Below are 25,558 nucleotides of genomic sequence, written 5' to 3' on the forward strand. Positions count from 1 at the left end.
GTGGGTGTGGAATTAACGTTTAGAGTCAGATGTCACATACATAATGATTGTCTTGTAGGGGATGTGGGCAGCATTGAGTTTCATCTTGTAGATACTTTGGCCTGACATATACATTTCTACATAGCATTATACTGTTTGTGATGCTTTAACTAAATCCAGACCCTTGTGCATAGATATCAGCCCACATTCTTTCTACACTATTAGATTGACATTTTGTGGCCATTGACATGTTACATGCATCACATATCTCCTGCACAGTTGATGTGTCACATTACACAGAGACAAAGTGGTTGTGTAGGTGACGTTTTATTTAAAGTGCTGTACGACAATGTTTACATAGTCCAGGATTGTAAGTCCATTAGTGTGACACCTTCTCTTGTGATGCAACACAAGTGCAATGGTGAGGGACATGTCATTGGACATGCTGTGATGGAGTGTCATTCAGTGCAGAAGATCATGAATTGCCAATTAGGTAGTGAGAAACAATTGCAGTCCATAGTGGTAAGGTAAACAGTGTGTTGGGGAACATTGCATGTTACCAACTGTAGCAAGATTGACATGTTATCAAGCACAGGACATACGGGTCTGGAGGGTTACCAGGATTTCTTGGAAGGTTTCCTGGCTAATGGTTGTCAGCTCGTCACCCATTTCATCAGGGTAGTCCAGGACAGGAATATCCACAGGAGGGCCATTGTCGTCTGCAATGAGATATTGTACAATTAGTGTGTCTGTGTTGTGCCGGTTGTAATGTGACGTCACTGACTTCCTAATAGTTGAACATTGTAATCTTGGTTCATGTTCATTGTTCCTGTCATTAATATTGGCATTTTCACAGACCTATGCCCCACCTCCATGTCACATTTAGTGTGGGCCGTTTGGGGAATTGTCTGCGACACATCCCCTGGTTTAGGTTCTGTCCAAATTGTGTCTTGCCACCTTCTTGTCCTACTCACCCCTCCCTCTACTTCCATTAGCATGGTGAGGCCTTGCAATGCCTGTGTGTATTCTGATGCCACTTGCACCACACATAACAATATGGGACTGACCCAGTCTATGAAATTTCACATACACCTATATGTTGCTGAGACCTAGCACATACCATGTATTGCATTGGCATGACACGATACAGGTGTCAGCATTGGTAGTGTGTCATGTTGATGTTTGCCAATGTGTGCTACATTGGATTGCACTGATGGGCCTGGAAGTGTTCCATTTCCTCTTATGACTGTGCGGGTGTGTTTCACTAGCTAGACACATATGTCCTCCCCCTCAATGCTGTTGTCTTAGCAGTATGACAGCTGAGATGTTGCAAGGTGGCATTGCAGCTATTGTAACACAGGCACTGGGTAGACCCTGGAATGGGCAGCATCAGTATGACATTACTACTGTGTACTTCATAATGTAAGTAACAATACATAATGTTTATTGCGCCTATAAACATGAGCATTTGACAGGATTTACACTTTGTTAGGAATTGGAGGGGATTGATCATGTCGTCATCCTGAACCCTCTATTTTGGTTGTGTTTGTTCCAGGGGCACCTAACTGCCATTTCCTACTTGACCAGCACACACAGTACAGGTGGTAGTGGCAACTGTTGTCAATGGAAAATGTTGCTTGAGTAAATGGCCTGAGACTGGCCATTGTCCCCTAGTTCACATTCTGACAATACCAGCTATCCTGTGATAGCAGCCCAGTTTTACGGTCTACCCCACCCTCCTGGACTGGCTTTTTCTTTCCAACATCCTTGGCATGGCAGAGTACCCCCATGCAAAGGTTGTTGGTGTTGTGTTGTATTGTGCCCATGGATTCCCCTGCACAGCCCATGCACCTGTGCTGTGCCCCCACCTGTGCTGCGCCCCTTTGCCCTTTCCACTGCCTGATTTCAAGGGCTGACATGCATTGTGTAGTAGGTATGTACCTCCCACCGCTTGCAGATAACGTTTAGGCATTTTTGTCCCCCATGCAACTTACCCTGCATATAAGTTGTTACCTGGTAGTCTGCACTGTCCTGCAATTCCTGTGACGATCTACTCTGGGATGACGGCTGCCACCATTTCCTCCATCTCGTCCAGTGCCTCCTGCTGTGCTGGACTCCCACCTCCAGTCTGCAGGGCTGCCTTCCTCTTCCTTGTAATTTTTTCCTTCGTCCTGCGCTTGCAGTCATGCCAGCGTTTCTTGCTCCCCGTGACAGTTCTCCAGACCCCTGCCACACTGTTTATCTTGTCAACAATTTGTTGCCATATTGTCTCTCTCCTCCCAATTGGCAATTTTGAGGTGATGAAAAGTTGATGCTGGTGCTCCGTCACCTCTTTCACCAGTATTTCCAGTTCCTCTGCACTGAAACAGCACTTCCTTTTCTTCTTCTCTCTTGCCTGGGTCTTGTTTGTGTCCTCCTGGCTGGTTCCTGGTAGATTGGGGTTTTCCTGGGGTCTCTCCCAGCTTCTGGGATCCATTTTGGGGCTCCTTAGCACTGTTTTTGACGCTAATGCGGAGGAAAATGGCGCATATTCGGTTTGCGACATTGCAAAACGGGTTAGAGTCATTTTCCCTGTGTTAACGTTGTTTTGCTTTACAATGCAGCGCAATAGTTAGAGTAAAAATAAATGACTCTAACCCTTGCTTTGCACCACTGTGTGTCAAAGTATAAATTTGGTGCATGGGTGGCGCTAAGAAATGGCGTTACCCCGCGTTAACTTTTTTGACTCAAAACTGTGTTTGTGGAGTTTTGCGTCAAAAAGTATAAATATAGCCCTAAGTGTAAATTACAAAATTTCAAAGCCTGAGCCATCCCTTGTTTGCATTTGTCCAACATCTGTGCAAATCCCTGTCTGTTCAGGATCAAAATTGTAAGTTGTGCACGCCTAGTAACTACTGATTACGATAAACTTGCCATTTCTATGTTTTATGTGATATGGTACATTATGCGGTATGGTACGTTATTACTGTATGCTACGTTATGTTGAACAACCTACCTTGTTGTTGACTATTGAGTATTTTTAATGTTTGTGTGCACACCACGACTTCTAATCCAGACAGCCAACATTCTGCCTCAGAGACCACCAGTGGCAAGATTCATATGTAATTTTTTGGCCTAGAGAATAATTTTTGTTATGCAGTTGTAATCTCACATAATTTCTGGCATTTTACATCACACTTGTTTTGTGAAATTCCCATTATCATAGCATTTTGCTACATTGCGCAATTTCAAGTCTGTTTAGATAAAAATTCAATAACTGAAACACAGGTACAGCACTTGTGTTTTAATTGGTTATGGTCAAATGCATCCTTGTGTTCAAAATGAAAATGAGGACGCATTTCATACTAGAATATAGTTCTAAATGCCAGATTTGCATTTCATAAAAATGTTGTGCTTAATGGCAGATTCACATTTTGCCTAATTTCATATAATTTTGTGTCATTTTTCTGCAATGTACTTAATTATACAAAAGAAAATTATAGGAACTTTGCACACCTTCAAATTAGATGACTAAGCTTATCGGAGTATATAAATAGTCTGTAGAGTTTGCATGACTTGCATGATATCTACTGCCAATCTTATTTACTCTAGTCCTACCCTATACTCTGTGCATTAATGTCTGATGTCTGCATCAACTCCACCTCTGAGTTTTTTTAAAGGTCATATTTGGTCTACCATATCCCAGATGTTGATCTTTTAGTCTCACCCATGATTCACTAAAGAGCTAAACATCCACTGTCAACGTGTTACATGCACACAGCATAATCAAAAAAACTATCCAGCTCTCAGGATCAAATCATCTATATCAGTCAGGATTAAGAGTGGGGTGACAAGGAATGTTGGAGTAGGAGTCCATGAACAGAAGGATCTGGCAATCAGTGTCTTATGACATGTCACATTAGTTTCTTGTTTCAATATACTCAACTGTGCCAGAGGATCCACCACTTGCACATGAGTGACACAATGGAATGGGGATTAAGAAGTAACACTTTCCCCAATGGTGTTTCTCGCAAATTCTTGTTGCTGCCTTTTGGGATACGGGTCCCTTGGCTGTTTTCCCACAATTATCAAAATGCTCCACAACCACATTAAAATATTAGATTAAGGCAGTTAGTAAAAAAGTGATGGATTCACTTAGAATTCACTTTACTGCTTGACTCCAAAGATTTTTGTCCTATGTGGCAATACTGAATAAAGCCACCTTTATGCCATCTTGGTCTTACCTCAAAAGCAACAGTAGATATATGCTCTATAAAAATCCACTGGGAGGCCATCACCTCCATTAAAGCAAATTGAAGAATTTGGGGCCTTATTTATACTTTTTGGTGCAAAACTGCACTAAGGCAGTTTTGACCCAAAAAGTTTTACATCGGCTTGCACCATTTTTTAGCACCAGCTGGGCACCATATTTATGGAATGGTGCAAGCCGGTGCAAAGGGTAGGCTAGCTTAAAAAAAAAATGACGTTAGGCAGTTTTGAGTCAAAATAAATGATTCTGACCAGATTAGCATCATTTTTTGACGCTAAGGGGCATATTTACACTCTGTTTGCACTGAATTAGCGTATTTTTTTTTTTTTACTCTAATTCAGTGCAAAACTAACTTCATATTTATACTTTGGTGCTAGACCCGTCTAGCACCAAATTTATGGAGTTAAAGTCATTTTTTGAAAGTGGAGACCTACTTTGCCTTAATGAGATGCAAGGTAGGCGTTCCCTTGCAAAGAAATTGACTCTATGGCCTTAACACCATATTTATACTCCCATGTAAAAATTGTGCAAGGGAGGGAGGAGGGGTCAAAAAATGGGGCAAAGCTTGCTTTGCCCCATTTTTTAAGACCAGGGTCAGGGCAGGCGTTAGGGGACCTGTGGCCCTATTTCCATGGTGGAACACCATGGAATACGCCCAGAGGTGCCCTCCCTAGGCCCTAGGGGCACCCCCACCCACACTAGAGGGACTGCGAGGATGGGGGACCCCATCCCAGGTAAGTACAGGTAAGTGCATTTTATTTTTGAAAGTGCCATAGGGGGCCCTGAAATGGGCCCCCATACATGGCACAGGGTGCAATGGCCATGCCCAGGTGACCCCTGTCCTCTGTGCTGGCCACTGGGGTGGTAGGCATGACTCCTGCCTTTTCTAAGGCAGGAGTCATGTGGCATGGTAGGTTTAGCACCATAAAATTACGCTAATCTGGTTAGAGTCATTTTTTTTTACTCTAACCTGCCTAAAGCCATTTTTTGGTGCTAAACCCTCTTCTTCTATACTGCCAGCCCCACCCGACTAAAGTCATTTTTTTAAACTCTAGCCTACCCTTTGCACCGGCTTGCACCATTCCATAAATATGGTGCCCAGCTGGTGCACAGAAATGGTGCAAGCCGGTGCTAAACTTTTTGGTGCAAAACTGAGTTAGTGCAGTTTTGCAGCAAAAAGTATAAATAAGGGCCAATATTTTGTAAGTTTGACCCACTTTTGCATCATAAAATGACGTTAATGCAATGCAAAAAAAGTTCAAATCAGGGCCTTGGTGCTAGATGGCTCTAGCACCAAAGTATAAATATGGAGTTAGTTTTGCACCGAATTAGAGTAAAAAAAAATGAGTATAAATATGTCCCTAAATATGGCGTTAAGGCCATAGAGTCATTTTTTGCACGGGAACGCCTACCTTGCATCTCATTAAGGCAAAGTAGGTCTCCACTTTCAAAAAATGACTTTAACTCCATAAATTTGGTGCTAGAGGGGTCTAGCACCAAAGTATAAATATGGAGTTAGTTTTGCACCGAATTAGAGTAAAAAAAAATGACACTAATTCGGTGCAAACAGAGTATAAATATGCCCCTTAGTATTTCCCTGATAGGTTAATCCAGCCAAGCTAATGCAATAAGATCAAAATAACAGTAAGTATCTGCCACAGTATGATGAGTGGAGGAGATATAAAAATCTTTGTAGTACTGGTAGGAAACCAAAAGGATCTGAGCTAGATCCGTAAATGTTCCATCCTCTTTGCAAGCAACGGCTTTTCTCTCTAAAGATTTTGAGCCGTGAGTGATCCAGGTAGGTGTTCTGCCTGGGCGATGCCCCTCCTCAAAGTGCCACATGCAGGAATGTCCGCCAAAGCAGAGGACCTCTCTTGCAGCCTCCTTGTGAAACTCAGTCAATGTCTCCTGCAAATTTGCCAGGTTGTATTAAAGTCACCTCCCCAGATTGTAGGCCAGTCCCTGTACTTGCTGCAAAGGCAGGGGAGGTCATTGAAAACTCAGAATTATCCACCCTTGGGCCACTTATCTTAACAATGAGTAGACAATACCCATCTAGCTTAGCACAACCGCCACCAGCCTACCCATAGTGTCTTTGAGAGTATCTCTTATTGTGGTGAGGTGTATAGAATTTCTAACCAAAATAACCACCCTCTGGACATAGGTAGGGTACAAGGAAAAGTACCTGCGAACACCCTAGTTTTCACAAAAGTGGGCGAGCCAATGGGTGAGCAGTGTGCCTCCTGCAGGAGAGCCACATAAATCTGATGACAGTGAAGGTAGGCAAGCAATTGTTGAGCTTTACAAGGATTGTCAAAACCCGCACATTCTAAGTAAGAAGGTTTACCATAAGGCTAGAGTAGGGTATCCGTCGCATGTAGGCAGTGGCTATGAAGCTTCCCCCACCCTTTTTATTACATCGAGGCCAGAGAGTGTAGTATACCTAGTTATCGTGATGTGGAAAATAAAAAGGAAAAGAAACACCATATAACAGAATAAGAAACTTCACCTTCACCCACCCAGACCGAACACAATCATCAGCAAATACCCACCACATCACAACAAGATATATTAAGGAATCATTAAAAGTGTCCATGCAGTTAGCGAAATACGGCCCGTATTTATACTCCGTTTGCGCCGAATTTGCGTCGTTTTTTTCGACGCAAATTCGGCGCAAAACTAACGCCATATTTATACTTTGGCGTTAGACGCGTCTAGCGCCAAAGTATTGGCAAATAGCGTCATTTTTTTGCGTGAACGCCTTCCTTGCGTTAATGAGATGCAAGGAAGGCGTTCCCGTCTAAAAAAATGACGGCGTCGTATTTATACTCCCGGGCAAAAATCACGCCCGGGAGTTGGCGGGTCAAAAAACCCCGCATTTGCGCCACTATTTAACGCCTGGGTCAGGGTAGGCGTTAAGGGGCCTGTGGGCTCAAAATGAGCCCACAGGTGCCCTCCCCTGCCCCCAGGGACCCCCCCTGCCACCCCTGCCCACCCCAGGAGGACACCCAAGGATGGAGGGACCCACCCCAGGGACATTCAGGTAAGTTCAGGTAAGTATTATTTTTTATATTTTTTTACTTTTTTTTGGGTGGCATAGGGCATGGCCATTGGGCAAGGGGGCATGACTCCTGTCTTTACTAAGACAGGAGTCATGAAATGGCGCCTGGGCGTCGTAAAAAAATGGCGCAAATCGGGTTTGAGGCGATTTTTTTGCCTCAACCTGACTTGCCCCATTTTAAGACGCCCTAACGTCATTTTTTCCCAACGCCGGCGCTGCCTGGTCTACGTGGTTTTTTTCCACGCAAACCAGGCAGCGCCGGTCTGCTTGCGCCGGCTAACGCCATTCCATAAATACGGCGCCCGCATGGCGCTTCAGAATGGCGTTAGACGGCGCTAAATTTTTTGACGCTAAACTGCGTTAGCGCAGTTTAGCGTCAAAAAGTATAAATATGGGCCTACATCTTTTAGTAAAGTTGATTTTAAGATTGTGTGTTTGAAAAATGCCACTTTTAGAAAGTGAGCATTTTCTTGCTTAAACTATTCTGTGCCTGTTTGTGGATTCCTTGTCTGGGTCAGTTCGACAGTTGGGCTGTTTGCACCTCTCTCTCAACAGTGACACAAGGGGAGCTGGGGTGTAGCCTGCATATTGTGATGAGCCATCTGTGCTAGGAGGGAGGGGAGGAGTGGTCACTCACACAATGCAGTTTCCAACCCTCTGGTGTGTGTCTGGGGCCTGGCCTAGGCAAGGCAGGATTTCACAAACAAGAGAGACTTTCCTTTGAAGTAAGCCTACTTCAAAGGCCAAAATGGGTATAAGAAGGGCACCCAAAATCACAGACTTGAGATCACTTCTGGAAATCAAGAGGAACCTCTGCCCAGAGAAGAGATGAATAACTAAGGAGAAGTTCTGCCCTGCCTGTGACTGTGCTTTGTGGAGCTATCCTGCAGTTGCTGCTTCTGCCTGGTGAAATGGAACAAAGACTGGACTTTGTTGTGCATTTCTGCTTGGGAAGAAATCTCCAGGGGCTTGTCCCAAGCTTGCTTCCTGTTGTTGAAGTTTCGGGTCTATCAAAGACTTCCCCTGCCAGCACTTGGACTCTCTGCTGAGACTCCTGCCCTGCCAAATGGTGCTCTATCCAGTTCCTGGGGCCTTGACAAGTGAAGCTGGCAGACCAAGATTGAAAATCCACGCATCGACCGCCGTGCAGTGAAATCTCTGACGCAACCTTCAAGACGCAGCTGAAGAAACGACATGCTGCCGGCTCAGCGGCTCAAATCGATGCACCGTCTGCAGCGCAGCTGGAAGATCGACTCAAGCGAAAGGAGAAACGACGCCGCTAGCAGAGGCTGGTAACATCGCAACCCACACAGCATGGTTTTGCTAATACCGTGCAGCAAGATTTTTGATGCAAACCTTGCTGGGCGCGGAAAAAAATGCAATGCCTGCCTGGACCCGAGTGCTGCCCGGATAGACGCATCACTCTGCTAAGGAGAGGAAAACCGATGCACGCCGACCCGACTGAAGTAGGAGTGACAACGCATGGTCTCGCTTGCGGATGAGAAATCTCTTAACCTTTTTTGACACACACTCGCCCAGTGTGTTATTTTGACACTACCCAGGTACTTTTCAATGCTCAAACTGTGTTTTTACTGTTTACAAAAGGATTTAAGACTCTTTTGCTTTTAAAATTAATAATTTGACTTTTGTTGTTTTGTTTAGATAAATATTTCCTATTTTTCTAAACCTGTGTTGTGTCCTATTGTAGTGTTTTCATTAAGTTACTGTGTGTGTTGGTACAAATACTTTACACCTAGACTCTGAAGTTAAGCCTGCCTGCTCGTGCCAAGCTACCAAGGGGATGAGTGGGGGTTAGCTGAGGGATATTTTCCTTTACCCTGACTAGAGTGAGGGTCCTTGCTTGGATAGGGGGTAACCTGACTTGCAAGGGTAACAAGGTTTCTGTTTATCTAGGTCAATGAGACAGGGCAGCTGGGCCTGCAAGGAAATACTAATAAAATCTGTTAGTCATTATGGTCTAATAGATCCTAGATCTAACACTGGAGTTAAAAAATTATGGTACAAAGTATTAACTAACTGTGTGTTCCTAACATTTATAATTATGCAGTCCCCTTGTGATGCATTGGTAGGTATGCCAACCCATGGAATCCTCCCCACAGTTAGAATTTCTCTGGAGCGGTCTGTCCTCCACCCCAAATGCTTTCCGACCCAATGCATAACTTTGTTTAACAGTGAAGTGTGGGACTCAAAATGTGACGAACCTAATATAAGAGCATTTTCCAAAATTAAGATATTCGGGGCACATGCCAACGAAATCCTCGAATAAGAAGCTTGGGCACTTAAAGACACAGTGGGGGAAACCTGTGTCAGGCCCTTAAAGGCCACATACTTGTCCACCCTCTGCAGATGTGGTAAAGTTATGAAATGACCTATAATTACAGGACTCAAAGTCCTTGAAATAGGGTCCTGCACATGATTTAATCTTCCTCTTCGATCTAAACAAACAACTGGGTCTACTGGATATGTAGGCTCAGCAGAGTCAGACTGGGATTTTCCCCTCGGTAGTGGTGGCTTGGCTGGCATTTTCCTTGCTACTAATAGGGCATTAAGTTTTCCTTCTAAAGATTCCACTTTTTTTAAAAACCAAGGAGCATAATTGCCTTATATCATTGAAATGATTGTCGAACTGACTAAGATAATCATTAGAGATAATAGGTGGCTTCTTATTACCAACCCGCTCCCCGGTGCCCTTCTTAGATGTCTTTAATTGTGGCCTTCCCTTTCCACTCTCTGTTTCTATTAGATCCTTCCCATATAAAGTAGACATTACACAAAGCAGAGCTGGACCAGGGGTGGTGGCTTATAACATTGGGGGAGGGGCAAATGTCTACTCCTTTTTAAAGGGGGACTTTCGTAGACTGTAAGGGAAATAGGCTTGATTGAGAGGTCTACCACTCAAACAGTATATGAGAGTAGAACTAATGCTATCCTATGAATGGAGCAGGCCTCACAGTAGTGTTTAATAGGTCATCTTGCTTTGCTTTTTACTCCTTGTAGGTTGGTTCCCTATTGTCATTTAATGGCAGCAAAGTGCCTTAATGCAAAACACAGGACTACATGTGCTGCTCACATGGAATATGGGGCAAACATAGATCTTTTGAAATAATAAATATCAAGTTCTAATATAACGCTTGCCCTCCTGTTTTGCAGTTTTACAGTGCTGCAGACAAACCTTGGATGGTTGCTTGAATACCCAATAGTGTTGTGATGTTCAAGATGCCTGTGTGCTGAGACGTTATATGATCTGAAAGTGGGTCCACCAGACTCTTCTGCAACTCTAACATGTTAGACCTGTAAAGCACCCACATACTGGCAAACGTTACTTTGGTGCTTCAATAAGCCTTTGGTTTTATTGGGGATGCGTGATCAGACACTTGCAACTGTTTACTGGTGCCGTGTTATGGGCTTAATGACTGTAAATATTATGACAAGGGGTTTCTTCACAGGTATTATGATGTTCTACTAGCAAGCACCAAAGTTTACACCTGTAGTGCTGTCATGCCTATGGTGCAAACGCATATTTTTACATCCATGTTCTTTCACAGCCCTCTAATGAGGTAAAGCAGGTTACAATAACAGCCATACTCCAATATGGAAGATGGTTCCTCTGTCAGTTATGTGTTTTCCTTTCTTCAGGTTTGCACAGCCCTATTGCACTTCTGGTGCAAAGCTGCCCCTCTGTTATGACCTCAATCCATTGAAAAAGTAGAGCTCTTCACATCAGTATATATTGGTGTCTACACATCCTGATATGGGCTATCTGTTCAGTGCAGCTTTCCCCCCTATCTATCCACCATGCCACATAATTCCACTACACCAATGCACTCCACAACACACACTTTCACAATTAACAATTCCAATCCAACCCACATAATGCCACTCCAATCCACATACGTCACCTCCACTCCAAACCAAAACACGAGTAAAACATTGTCACTTGCGCAACACCAATAGCTCTAACTCTCACAAATGCAAGACCTATTGGCATTGCCAATGCATGTTCCTTTTGGAGTTCTTGGCCAGGGATTCGGCCCTCGAAAGCAGTGAAAATCTCTAGGTGAAAGAAAACTGTAGTGAAGCCTATTTAGTTTTATTGAGAGTCATGAGGTTAACTTAGCCCTTTGGCTTGCAAGCTTGTGCCCCTATCACCTAGTGACTTTTAACCTACTTAGCATGCTCTGTGTTAGTCCATTTATTTTATAATTACTTTTAAGATGGCTGCTATTGTTTATAGTTAGAGAAATGTTTTGATTTGCATTATCAGTACCACTCTGTGAAGGAGTCACTATCAGTGTCATAAACAAGTGATGTACGCAGGTATTCACATCAAGTCCCTTTCTCACTTCCGTGTGACAAGAACATAATGTATACTTTTTTGGGGGATTTTTTTTATAATTACTGCCACAAGTCTGCCTTCTTATCAGATGTTTAGGAACATACCTGTGTCAGGGGTCCTACATGATCTGTATAAATACATCCCACACACATAAGGTCATTAGAGGGATTCCTTCGAGATGCCATCTACACTGCAAGTCACCTTGCTGCTAAAACCCAGCCTTTGTGTCACCATAGAGTCTGACCTAGAGACCTCATCCATGGTAATGAAGGTTGGGGGGGTGCTTCTCATGGACATGATACTGGCAGATTAGGTTTATCACACCTAGCTGTCATTAGGTTGGAGATTAGGTTCTCTATGCTAGGGATTTCACATCTCATGTTTATTGCAAGATGGTGGGAGTCTTTGTACTTACAACTCTCATCTTCAAAATGATGGTCTTTTTATTGTTCATTATACTAATCATTGCAGCTCATGCATTTTACTGTAGATTGCAAAAACTTTCCTGCATCTTCTTCATTGCCTGTGTGAGATTGAGACTCATTACTAACGTGAGAAATGGATAGCTTCCATTCCACCACGACTTCCCTGAGATGTCACAATCTAGAATCCATGCGTAAGGCAGCCAGAAATCACCTTTTACTGTTTGGTTTTTTGTGAAGTACTGCTTGTGAGCCAGGAGGGTTGAGCAAACAGTTGCAAACTGTTGTATGAGTGACTAAGTCACCTACAAACAAAAGTGCTGTCATCCCTAAACTAGCAGTCTCGCCTAGGAGCGGGAGTCCAACTACAACAAAACACATCCATGGACCTCGTGATATATCCTGTCTACTTGTAATTTGAGTCTCCATCAGGGGCGTAACACAGGGGGCAACCAGCCCTCCAAGGGGCTTGCCCATTCAGCCCAGGGCCAATGAATATCTGTGATGTAGTGGTGACTCAGAGGGGCTCATCACTTTCTGGTGGGGGGCTGCAGAATCATCATTTTGTGTTAGATCACTGGCCCATGTAGAATGAACAAACTCATGCATTCAAAGCAACAATGATGCATGAAGTAAGCGTAATGTTAAATATTTAAATATTGAGAAATTGTTTGAATTCCCTCATTCACATTTCATGATTCGTATGACTATATATTTTAGAATTAGAATGTGTAACTTTTCTTCATTGCAAATAATTACAACTATAATTTACTTTTTTGAGTTATAGTATAAATCTTTCTTTAAAATTAACATTTCCCCTGGCATGGATTTGAATACGGCTTCTGTAAATTCGAAACGATTGCCACCCCCGCTTCCAGCTGTGTCCTAAACTAAATTGCCTTTCTATTGCAAATGCAGGTTCCACACAGAATACAAAACTATTCTACAGGGCTTTGTTCAATTCTCTTTTAAACATTATCTGCAGTAATTAAACGTGATTTTTTGGTTTTATTTGGAGGACAAAGGAAGAGGTCTCTTGACCGTTTAACTTCCCACGCAGTGAGGACAGTAGAGTTCTATGCAACTTTTCTATGTGCGTCGTCCATGCCATTTATTGCAAACTGTGTTACTTTGTATATTTAATGCCACATAACAATCCATTATGCTATGAAATGCTTTTCGAACTAGACTGTTACAATACAAGCACTCCCACTTCACATATTGTTGAAAATATGAAGTAGCATTTTCTATTTCATTAGTCACACTTGAAAAGCCGGTACAGAAATGCAGCAATTTAAGAGAATAAGTGCTAAAGCACTTCAACAGAATGTTTCCATTAGACTTCAGCGCCTCATTACAGCACCCTAAAATATAGCAGACTGGATAAATACATGTAAATTTCACTGTGCCAGTCGTGACATATTCTTTCAGTTTAAGAGCCAATTTGCACACATATTATACTTCATTTAGGCCAGGTGCAACCTTAAAAAACCTGTTGAAGACAAACACACAGCGCCTGATTCATAAAGGTAATTTACACTTTACAGTATGTTTACTACTTTTTGGCTAGTCACAAAATCCGAGTTTAGGTTACAATTTTGGATTACATTTGCACTTTGAACAGTCACAAAGTAGTTAGCTTACTCATCAGGCCCACGGAATTGTTTTTTGGCAAACGCCCTTCTGCTACTGGGTGTTTTGAGTAAGCCCTCTTCAGGCATTATTGTGAGCTTGTGTTGTCATGTATTTGATAAACCAGGAGTATTTGCCTCTCACTGTCATGCTAATTGCCAATTTATATATTACACCATGTCTTAGGAAATGCTTCATTTGCAATTTGTGAGGTGCATTGTTCTCAGAAACAGAAGACGCAGGCAGGGATATATAGTGAATGGTGAACCCATTGTGGATAGCAGGATTCCTTCACTAGAACCAGCATGATCTGTGTAATAAACAAGTGATTACTTTAGTCTTATCTAAATAAGTATGTGAACACACAATAACATCTGCCAGGTATTATTTTTCAACAAAATAATTTTTGTCTGCACAGCAACACCCATTGCACGCAGAAAACTGCGTTGGGGGGGCCGATATTTACAAGGAGGCGTAGTGCCACAAAAAGTGGTGTTGCACCTTCTTGTAAATATGGAGCAGAGATTAGCGTCAGTGACGTGACGCTCCAGTGGAGCTAGAGGCTCCTACATATGTCCCTTGTTGTGATGCTCTTCACATGTTCATAACCAGAGCTCTAAGTCACTTTTCTTTCTTGTTATGTCCCTACTCCAGGATTTCTCTCAGTCAACGTACAAGCAAACGAGAAGTTAGGCTAGGTTTCATAAGCCATCTTGAGATTGTCCCAATGTTCCATTTCTTAAGAGAACTATTTTCTTAAAACTAGTTGAAACACTTTTGGAAGCAAAGTATCAGCATATTTAGTTTCACTACTCTTGGACATCGTTAGTAGGATCCAGAATTGTTCTAGGCTTTTTCTTTCAGGGAGGTTTGCATTTGTTTTGGGCCTTTATTCATGCAGGCTTGCACTCATTGCGCTTTTTTTTTGCATGGTCCTGGTTTGTTTCAAACGTCTTTACTAGATGGAATTGGGAATTGCGATTGTTTTTCCTTGGCACTTACATAAGATACCACAAGCCATCTAACATTGCACCAAGTTGATTTTACTCATAATTTGTTTTTGTTCCTAGATGACTTTTTCAACTGAAATGTTTCTCCACACTCCTGTGCATGAAGGGAATTTTGCACCTAAGTATATTCTTGCACCTAAAAGTGTTTCAACACTCCTATTGATGTCCTATTGATGTTCACCACTAGTGATTATACACTTACATGTGCATTTCCTCCTAAATGTGCTTCTATAAGTGTTTTAACAGTCATATTGAGGTTGCACAAAGGGTGATTTTTGTATCTCAGCGTGTTGTCATCCAAAGATGATGCTATACGGATGCAGATATTTGCAACTAATCTGAAATCGTATGATTGTGTTTATGATCTGCACTGAGAAATAATCCATGGCACCATATTGAGGCTATAACATACTAAGGGGGTCATTCTGACCCTGGCGGCCGGTGGCCGCCAGGGCCACCGACCACGGGAGCACCGCCAACAGGCTGGCGGTGCTCCCACGAGCATTCTGACTTACCGCTGCTCGGGGGAATCCTTCATGGCGGCGGAGCGCGCTCCGCCGCCATGAGGATTCTGACAGCCCCTACCGCCATCCTGTTCATGGCGGGAAACCCGCCATGAACAGGATGGCGGTAGGGGGTGCCGCGGGGCCCCTGGGGGCCCCTGCCCCCGTAAGAGGGCCCCGCTAAGTATTTCAGTGTCTGCCTTGCAGACACTGAAATACGCGACGGGTGCAACTGCACCCGTCGCACCCCTGCAACTACGCCGGCTCAATTCTGAGCCGGCGTCCTCGTTGCAGGGGCATTTCCTCTGGGCCGGCGGGCGCTCTTTTGGAGAGCGCCCGCCGGGCCAGAGGAAATGTCTGAATGGCCGCCGCGGTCTTTTGACCGCGGTGCGGTCATTTGGCGGCGGTACTATGGCGGACGGCCTCCGCCGTCCGCCATAGTCTGAATCACCCCCTAAATCTGCTTTCCAAGATCAATAACCGCCACACTTTTTAGGCATTCTTATTATAGCTATCAAGCCTAAAACTAAAACATCTCGCATCGAACTCGGCTCCAGGATGAAAATAACAATATATGAGAAATTCTCCCCTTGGTTTATCAGCAACTAACCTTACATACCATAACACTGAACCCCAATGACCACTCATGTACCCTTATTAAGTTACAATTTTGACCGTCTCAAATGGGGCATCATCACAAATTATGTATTTTTGAAAAATTTTACTAAGGGCATACCATTCTAATCCTATACACTATGGGGCTCAGTTAAAAAAATGTATATTTTGATACATTAAGGAGAATGACAGTAGTACTACTTGCTTACTGCAGAATGCAGAATGGAAATCTTCACACAGGTAAATGTACTGTGTATGTGACAACTGGGAAATGATTACTCAATTTAGGTGGGCCGAAGGGGAAATTAGGGAGGGGTTTGGTAAGGACCAGTGGCGGCCGGCAGCTTTAGGAGGGAGGGGGCGGCGGGAAGCACACACACACACTCATTTTTTCACACACAGATACGCACGCACGCACATCCATTAACAACACTCATACCATTCAAACATGCACACACGCACCAAACATTGATTTTAAAACATCACACACACTCATTCTTACACACACGCACGCATGCAGATCCATCAACACTCACAACATTCAAACATGTACGCATGCACGCATGCACCAAACATTCATTTTAAAAGATCACACACACTTATTCTTTCACACACAATCACGCACGCACATCCATTAACAACACTTATAACACTCAAACATGCATGCGCGCACCAAACATTCAATTTAAAACATCACACACATTCACACACACTTACCTTCAGCCTCCAGGTCCCAGGAGGGTTGGGACTGCTGCCTTCCCTCATTGGCCGACCTTATGTCAGCCAATGAGGGAAGGCAGCCGTCCCAGCCTCGTCACAGAGTGGGATGGGGTCAGTGAGACTGCTGACCCCACCCTACTCTGTGAGGAAGTGTCACTGATTGACACTCGCCCTGGGTGCTTCAGGGCTTAAACCTGAAGCGCCCAGGGCGAGTGTCAGTGGGTGATGCTTTCCTCGTCACCCAGGGGAGGGCCTCGAGGCACCTTTGCTGAGCCGAGGAGGTCACGCCATTAGGAGCTGTGACCTCCTCAGCCCAGCAAAGTTCAGCTCAGGCAGCCACGAGTCTGTGCAAATTGCGCATGGCTCGCTCCTGGCTGTCTGAGCTGAAAATGAAGAGTGTCTGTCATGCTGGCCTTTGTTTAGCCTGACAGACACTCTTCATGAGGGGCAAAAGGTGGGGGGCGGGGGCGTGGCCCCTCCGCCCTAAAGAAAGGGACGCCACTGGTAAGGACATGCAAATACAAAATACATATCCACCAAAAAGTAAGACTATTGTAATTTACAAAACACACTTCAAAAGTTACCACAGCCGTAACAGTGTCAAAACTGCTTTAAGTGTTCTACAACTCAGCCTTGGAGTGAGTCAAATGCCAGACATGTGCAATCATTAGTACACCCCCATAGAAAACAAAGGAGACAAGGAATTAAACTAAGACCTCATTTTTGTTAGACTAAGGATAAAGTTATGTTATAATTTAGAGTGGTAATAAATTCTCAGCTTACGTTATACCCCCTCTCAAATATTCACTGAAAAAAGTAAAGATTAAGATAGTGGCAGCGTACCTTTTATGAATCAGTAGAAGTGAAGAGGCCCTTTTTGCATGTCAATAGAGTAGGCCCTACAGGTGAAATCATTCAAATTTCCACTTCTGTGTGCTTAACTCACCTTTGGTCTACATTGGTTTAGTGTGTAGTGCTGGCAGTGCATGTTGCATCTACATGTGCTGGATGTATGTGTGCCTGTAAATGGTACATTGCAAAAAGAATGTAGTGCTGTGCAGTGTGTGCATATTATATGCAGGTGCTGAGTGAACATGTCCCTGTGAGTGGTACAATGCATAAAGGATGTAGTCCTGTGCAGTGTGTGTATGTTACATGCCTGTGAATGGTACAATACACAGAAGATTGTGAGCTCCATTTTGGGAGACTCCGGGCTGCATGGATAGACATGACAAGAGGAGGCAGAGGAATCCCTCCAGACAGATTTGTGTATTGTTGCATTCCTGTGAGCTGGGTGAGACACACTGGAGAAAGGGAGAGACAGGCTCTCCAGCACACTTCAAATGGTGGTGCTTGATTCAGAGAGAGGGAGGTCACAAGGACGGGCCCTATGGACTTCTGAGAAAGGAGATTATGATGATAAGAGAGTCATAAAGAGGAGGCCTGAGACCCTGGGGTAAAACTTTGATAGACATGTGTAAGGAAATGCCTCCTTGGCATGGTTACCCCCTGACTTTTTGCCTTTTGCTGATGACAGTATGATTGAAAGTGTGTTGGGACCCTACAAACCAGGTCCCAGCACCAGTGTTCTTTCCCTAAACTGTACCTTTGCTTCCACAAGTGGCACAGCCCTGGCACTCAGATAAGTCCCTTGTAAATGGTACCCCTGGTACCAAGGGCCCTGATGCCAGGGAAGGTATCTAAGGGCAGCAGCATGTTTTATGCCACACTGGGGACCCCTCACTCAGCACATGCACACTGCCTCAAAGCTTGTGTGTGCTGGTGGGGAGAAAATGACTAAGGCGACATGGCACTCCCCTCAGAGTGCCATGCCAACCTCACACTGCCTGTGGCATAGGTAAGTCACCCCTCTAGCAGGCCTTACAGCCCTAAGGCAGGGTGCACTATACCACAGGTGAGGGCATATGTGCATGAGCACTATGGTCCTACAGTGTCTAAGCAAAACCTTAAACATTGTAAGTGCTGGGTAGCCATAAAGAGTAGATGGTCTGAGTGTTTGTCAAACATGAACTCCACAGTTCCATAATGGCTACACTGAAATCTGGGAAGTTTGTTATCAAACTTCTAAGCACAATAAATACACACTGATGCCAGTGTGGAATTTATTGTAAAATGCACCCAGAGGGCATCTTGGAGATGCCCCCTGAATACCAGTCTGACTCCTAGTGCTAGGCTGACCAGTGTCTGCCAGCCTGCCACAACCAGATGAGTTGCTGGCCACATGGGGAGAGTGCCTTTGTCACTCTGTGGCCAGAAACAAAGCCTGTACTGGGTGGAGATGCTTCTCACCTCCCCCTGTAGCAACTGTAACACCTGACAGTGAGCCTCAAAGGATCACCCCTTTTGTTACAGCACCCCAGGGAATCCTAGCTAGTGGAGATGCCCACCCCTCCGGCCACTGCCCCCACTTTTGGTGGCAAGGCTAGAGGAGATAATAAGAAAAACAAGGAGGAGTCACCCACCAGTCAGGACAGCCCCTAAGGTGTCCTGAGCTGAGGTGACCACTGCCTTTAGAAATCCTCCATCTTAAGTTTGGAGGATTCCCCCACTACGATTAGGGATGTGCCCCCTCCCCTCAGGGAGGGGGCACAAAGAGAGTGTAGCCACCCTCCAGGACAATAGCCATTGGCTACTGCCCTCCTGACCTAAACACACCCCTAAATTCAGTATTTGGGGGCGACCCAGAACCCAGGAAATCAGATTCCTGCAACATGAAACAAGAAGAAGGATTGCTGACCTGAAAGCCATGCGGGGAAGATGGAGACGACAACTGCTTTGGCCCCAGCCCTAACGGCCTGTTTCCTGGCTCAAAGAAAACTGCAACAGCAACGCATCCGACAGGGACCAACGACCTCTGAAGCCTTAGAGGACTGCCCTGAACCAAAGGACCAAGAAACTCCAGTGAGCAGTGGCTCTGCTCAACAACAGCAACAACTTTGCAACTTTCTTGCTACTTTTAAAGACCTCACTTCTCCCGCCGGAAGAGTGAGACTTCACCCTCTGCACCCGATGCCCCGGGCTCAAGCTCCAGAGAACCAACACTACAGGAAGGACTCCCAGGTGACTGCGACCTCGTGGGTAGCCCGAGAAGACACCCATGGACCGCCACAGTGATGCTTGCAGAGAGAATCCAGAGGCTCCCCCCGACTGCCTGTAACAAGGAACCTGAAGCCTGGACCAAGCACTGCACCCGCAGCCCCCAGGACCAGAAGGAACCAAACTTTAGTGCAGGAGTGACCTTCAGGTGACCCTCTGCCTAGCCCAGATGGTGGCTGGCCCAAGAAGCCCCCATGCCCTGCCTACACCCCTAGAGTGACCCCTAGGTCCCTCCATTGTTTCCTACACAAAACCCAATGCCTGCTTTGCACACTGCACCCGGCCGCCCCTGTGCCGCTGAGGGTGTGTTTTGTGTGCCTACTTGTGTCCCCCCCAGTACTTTACAAAACCCTCCTGGTCTGCTCTCCGAGGATGCGGGTACATACCTGCTGGCAGACTGGACCCAGAGCACCCCTGTTCTCAATAGGCACCTATGTGTTTTGGGCACCTCTTTGACCTCTGCACCTGACCGGCCCTGAGCTACTTGTGTGGTAACTTTGGGGTTGCCTTGAACCCCCAATGGTGGGCTGCCTATGCCCAGGAACTGAGACTTTTAAGTGTCTTACTTACCTGAAAACTAACCATTACTTACCTCCCCCAGGAACTGTTGATTTTTGCAGTGTCCACTTTTGAAATAGCTTATTGCCAATTTTACTAAAACTGTGTATGCTATTGCTCTAATTCAAAGTTCCTAACTTACCTATGTGGAGTACCTTGCATTTTATGTATTTACCTCAAATCTTGAACCTGTGGTTCTAAAAATAAATTCAGAAAATATATTTTTCCATAGAAAAACTATTGGCTTGGAGTTATGTCTTTAAGTGTGTGTTCCTCATTTATTGCCTGTGTGTGTACAACAAATGCTTAACACTACCCTCTGATAAGCCTAGTGCTCGACCACACTACCACAAAATAGAGCATTAGAATTATCTAATTTTGCCACTTTCTTACCTCTAAGAGGAACCCTTGGACTCTGTGCACACTATCTCTTACTTTGAGATAGTATATACAGAGCCAACTTCCTACATAATATCACTGTGACTGACATCCAGGTGTGAACCTCTAGTCACTACCATGGCCTGCATTGTGTGAAACTTATTTCAGGAGAAAGAGAGAACAGAGGAGGGGGTACTTCAAAAGGAAGCAGAGCCCCAACATAAACTTCAAAGATTCAGACTTTAAATCAAATGTGGTGTCTGGAAATAGACTGTAAGAAGGGGAGATTCATACTCCAAAAACTGTCAAGCAGCCAGTCGGGCTGTGTGAGGAAGAGAAGTTCTGCAAGATTTTTACCTGTGATCAGGATTGGGGGCGGGACAAGGCCTTCTAACCACCTAGCTGGGTGAGGGACCATCACCCAGGGAATCAAAGACAAGATGCCCCAGATCCTGGAATTTCAAAGACCAATGTGCCCTGTGAGGAAGAAGAGAGTGTTGGAGGGAGTGAGATCCATAGTGGAACACTGAAGCATGAATCCCTAGAGTGTGGTGAAGGGAGATAGTTGATGAGCCATTTGGGTCATTGGCCTTGTGCAAGGGTAGTTGGTGACCCTCTGTCATATAAGAGGGATGCCGTGATGTGAGCCATAATCATTGCTGCACCGATTGGGTCCTTACCTATGTGCAGGATAAGAGGGCTGCTGCGAAGTGAGCCATAATTGTTGCTGCTGTATAAGCCAGGTGGTGCCGTCATGAAGAGTACAGCTGTACTGAGTGGGCTGTAGCCAGTGTGTGATGATAAGCCACCCTCATTACCCTGAGGAAAACCTGAAAAAGTTGCCCAGCTTGGAGGAGTATCGAGAACCTTGGACAATGCAGGACCTCATGTGAGGAACTCTAGGACAGCCAATCGCAGCCCGCCTGGGCCACATGTGAAGCAGCCACAGCTCCAGAGCCCACAGAAGCAAGCCAAAAGACCCTGGTCCCTCGAATCCTGCTGGTGTGAGTCAGACTGATTTTGGGCCAATAGGCCTCAGGGGGAACTTGCTTGCCAGAGAGCGCTTTGGCACTGGAACACTTTAATACAGTTGGAGTGGGACTCCTGAGACTTGGACAACAAGTGGGGCTTAACCTGAATGTCGCGTATAGAAAACGGGTAGATAACTACTATTGCTAACTTGAGAGTAGTGGGACTCAAGAATCCACCCATGAAACGCTAGTGCCTTGACTTCAGGGGTCTGAGTGTATTGTTTATGAATGTACTATTTTACTTTGTAGATATAGATAAGTACTTATTTTATCACAAAAGCAGGTATTTGACTGGGTAATCAGTTACTGCTGCTGCTGTGCGTATTTTGAGTTGCGAGCCTTTGTCACCCCCTGTGTGTTCCTCCCTCTGAGAAACCTTGGATTACCTGACTTGCGCTACAGTGAGAGTCAGGTACTGAAGGGGTACCTGATGCAGTTGCTCAGGATCTATAGAAGGTCAAGCCATGGCACATCATGAATAAAATGCCTTGACCCCCAGGGTTGGACCCAGTAACCCCTGCTTGGCTCCCGGCCCTCTGAAAGGGGTTCAGACAATTGGTAGCAATCCGTGTGGAGCTTAATGTTTGCGAGCCTTAGATACAGGTGTGTCATTGGCCATTTCCAAATTACGCTGATAGTACAATGAGTTGAGTTTTCACTCACAAAGTCAACACACATTGACAACGGAAACCACAGGGTGGGGAATAGACCTCAGCACCATGTCCATAGAGGAGATGAAGGATTTATGGAGGGAAAGAAGGCAGAGGATTCCTAGAAACAGCGACAGAGAGGTCCTTGCTAATTTCATTAGGGACCGGTTCGAGACACTGGGTGAAGGGGATGAAGCTGCTGTTGAATCTGGGGAGAGAAACATGGTAGGGCCCTGGAAGAGGTGCTGTAGAGTCAGGGCCAAAGATCCCCTTAGGACAGATCTATTCCAGACAAGTGCAAAGTGTGTCCTCTCATGCATTTGCCAGTGTTTTACCAAGACATTCACCACCTTTAGTTTCTAGAATACCCAATGTGTATACACCACCTCAAAGTTCCAGGATACCACTGTTACCAATTCCAGAAATAAATCCCTTGAGTGTGTTGAATCTATCAAGGACCCTAGGTTTGCAGCCAGTGCTTCAGAAAGCTAAGGCTGAGGATGAAGAGAAGGCCAGGGAGATTGAGACAGAAAAACTAAGACTAGCTTACAGAGAACAAGGGGAGTGGAGGTTGAGATGACAAGTGGAATGGGTCCCATAAGAGAAACTGCAAGAGTTGGAGCAGAAACAGAAAGAAAAGGAAAGAGAGATGGAGAGGGAAAGGAAACCCTTCAGAGAGAACCTTAACATGGCAGCAATGACAACTCTATCTGGGATAAGTAACTGTACATCCAGTTCAGGCCCGGAAAGCTTGTGGTCAAGATTCCAAGAGATGTTGTGCATTTGTGTGTGAAAAGTGAGGATATCTTGGAATAGTTTGTGAGGCCTTGAATGAGGTGTCTGAGGCAGCTGCCTTAATTGGGCACTCTTAATGGGCATATGCTATTGGAAGGGACAGCCGTCATTTGAAGGATTTTGAGGCAGATGGACTATGAGTAAATGACAGAGGCTCTGATTAGATGCTTTGAGCCTATAAAGAGGATATTCACATCAAATGAGAGTGAAGGAGGGGGTGTCCGTAAAGTTCATAAAGTTCTCCTGTCAATGAAGAAACATCAGGATTTGTGTAGATCTGGTAAGTATGTTTCAGTTGTGCCAAACACTGGTGAAATTAGGCCAAAGAGAAGTGCAAAGGTTGTTAACATGCAGAACCTATTGTCAGTGTTTTATGAGATAGCATTGCATGAAGAGTCAAAACTCTTCTTCATCACACTTCAAGATAGTTTGAGGAACCAATGGATGCCTCTCCGGTTTGTATCAACATCTGCTGTGTTTCAAAGAGTTATGCATCAGTTATTTCATGTAATACCTAATGTAACATATTTTCAGGATGATATCATGACTTATGGAAAAAGCAAAGAGGAACTTGATGATATGTTAATGATACGTTTAATAAAGCAGCACTCTCCTGAAGCAGTGCTTAGGGGAGAGGTTGTGGCATAATGGCTAATGGCCAGAACTGACGACTTTGAAGTTAGGGAACCTGGATCGAGTCCTGGCATCGACTTAACAACCTGTGATTCTGGGAAAATCACTTACTGTCTCCATGCCTACCGAAATTATTGCACCCTTGTGTAATGTAACTGGTGTTCATGTAAAGTGCTCCAGTACCTTTGGGCCAAGTTTGCACTATATATAAAACTAGAAAGCAAAAAAAATAAATGAAAAAAGAAGCAGCAGTGACCAAGGTGGTGGTGGGGGTACGGTCAAGCAATGATGGAGGAGAGCGGGAAAAAGCAACGGTGAAGGGGAGGCAAAAATAGTACCTCAATTGGAGCAGTATCAGTGGAAGGAAACTTAATGCATACTTGGCCCATCCTCTAGTAATAAAATAACACATATACAAAAGGGAAGTGAAACACCCATGCCTTTACTTATAAGAAGTAAATAAATGAGAGTGACAGTCAGTCTAGCCAATGGTAAGTAATAGGTAGGCTGAAAGCTCATTTTGGGCCTGATTACAACTTTGGAGGACGGTGTTAAACCGTCCCAAAAGTGGTGGATATACCACCTACCGTATTACGAGTTCCATAGGATATAATGGACTCGTAATACGGTAGGTGGTATATCCTCCACTTTTGGGACGGTTTAACACCGTCCTCCAAAGTTGTAATCAGGCCCTTTGTGTATACACTATCGCTTCCAAGCAAGAGTGCATACGCTAATGGTGTATGAGGAAAATGTTTGCACTGGGGCAATATGAGCCCATGAAAGTAATACGCTTGGAAACCTGGCCCTGAGGCAACTTTAAAGGAAGTAATGGAAATGTTTGTGAGTTATAAAAAAAAATACGTTCAATTAAAGACGTAATTCTGTTTCAACACTTTGACTTTTTCATGAGTAAGGCCTAAAGTAAAGCATGTGTTTATATCACTAAACCAAACACACACTAAATTGTACACAAAACATTATTAAAGCGATCAGTCATAAAAGTTGATAATAAACTTTCCTTTTATTTCGTAGATTTTTTAAATATAATTTTGATTTCTAGATTAGTAGGAACAAATCTACCCAATCACCTAAAAACGCTTTCTGAGGTACACATTGAGAGTCTAGTTGAAAGCTTACCGAAACAAGAATTGACAAAGCCATACCATCTGCATCCATATTCTCCTCCAATCCACTGCCCATAGATGCTGGATGCAAAACTGAGGGTGGTGCCAGAGACACAGACTAGCATGTCACTGACACTGATGTTCAGCAGCATCATGTTCACTGGGGTGCGCAGAGTTTTGAACTTGCAGAACAGAATCAGCACAACAAAATTGTTCAAGAATCCAAAAACGAGGATGGTTCCAAGAAAAACCGCCACCACGGTGTGTCCGGCTCGTGACAATCCACGCCTTTCAACCTCGTCATCGTAGCCCCAATGTGACAGGGATGATTCAAAGCTTAAATTTGAAGTCCCGTTCCTGCTTATTTCTGACATCATTGCAAGGTGGGCACTTATGAGAAGTTAACAATGCAGGCAGACATCTCAGTTATGGCTCAATAACAAAAAAACATTCTGATGACACCATCCACCATCCTGTCTTCATGACTGCAGATCTAGAACAAAAAAAAAATATATATATATATATGAACTAATGTCAAACTTTAAAATACTATTAAATTAATTTAAATAGTGACTCCCACAATGGAAAAGGCAGCTGATAATTTTCTGGTAGGTGTCATCTTTCAGATGACCTATCTCTAATATGTATCTGAGGATGTTATCCTTTATGGATGTAATAACTGAAAATCATTCTGACACAAAGTTATGCAAACATTATT

General features: G+C 44.3%; 1 protein-coding gene across 2 annotated transcripts in view; it reads right to left on the reverse strand.

Moving 5' to 3' along the window:
• LOC138250072 (parapinopsin-like) overlaps nucleotides 1-25,558 on the reverse strand; it is a 2,239,710-nt gene that overhangs the window by 1,738,675 nt on the left and 475,477 nt on the right. For both annotated transcript variants that reach the window (XM_069204464.1, XM_069204463.1), the window contains exon 2: nucleotides 24,854-25,333. In XM_069204464.1, the coding sequence (XP_069060565.1) occupies nucleotides 24,854-25,217 (364 nt within the window). In that variant the 5' untranslated portion in view covers nucleotides 25,218-25,333. The remainder of the gene's footprint in view (nucleotides 1-24,853; nucleotides 25,334-25,558) is intronic.

This window comes from Pleurodeles waltl, chromosome 8, assembly GCF_031143425.1.
Source record: "Pleurodeles waltl isolate 20211129_DDA chromosome 8, aPleWal1.hap1.20221129, whole genome shotgun sequence".
NCBI lineage: Eukaryota > Metazoa > Chordata > Amphibia > Caudata > Salamandridae > Pleurodeles > Pleurodeles waltl.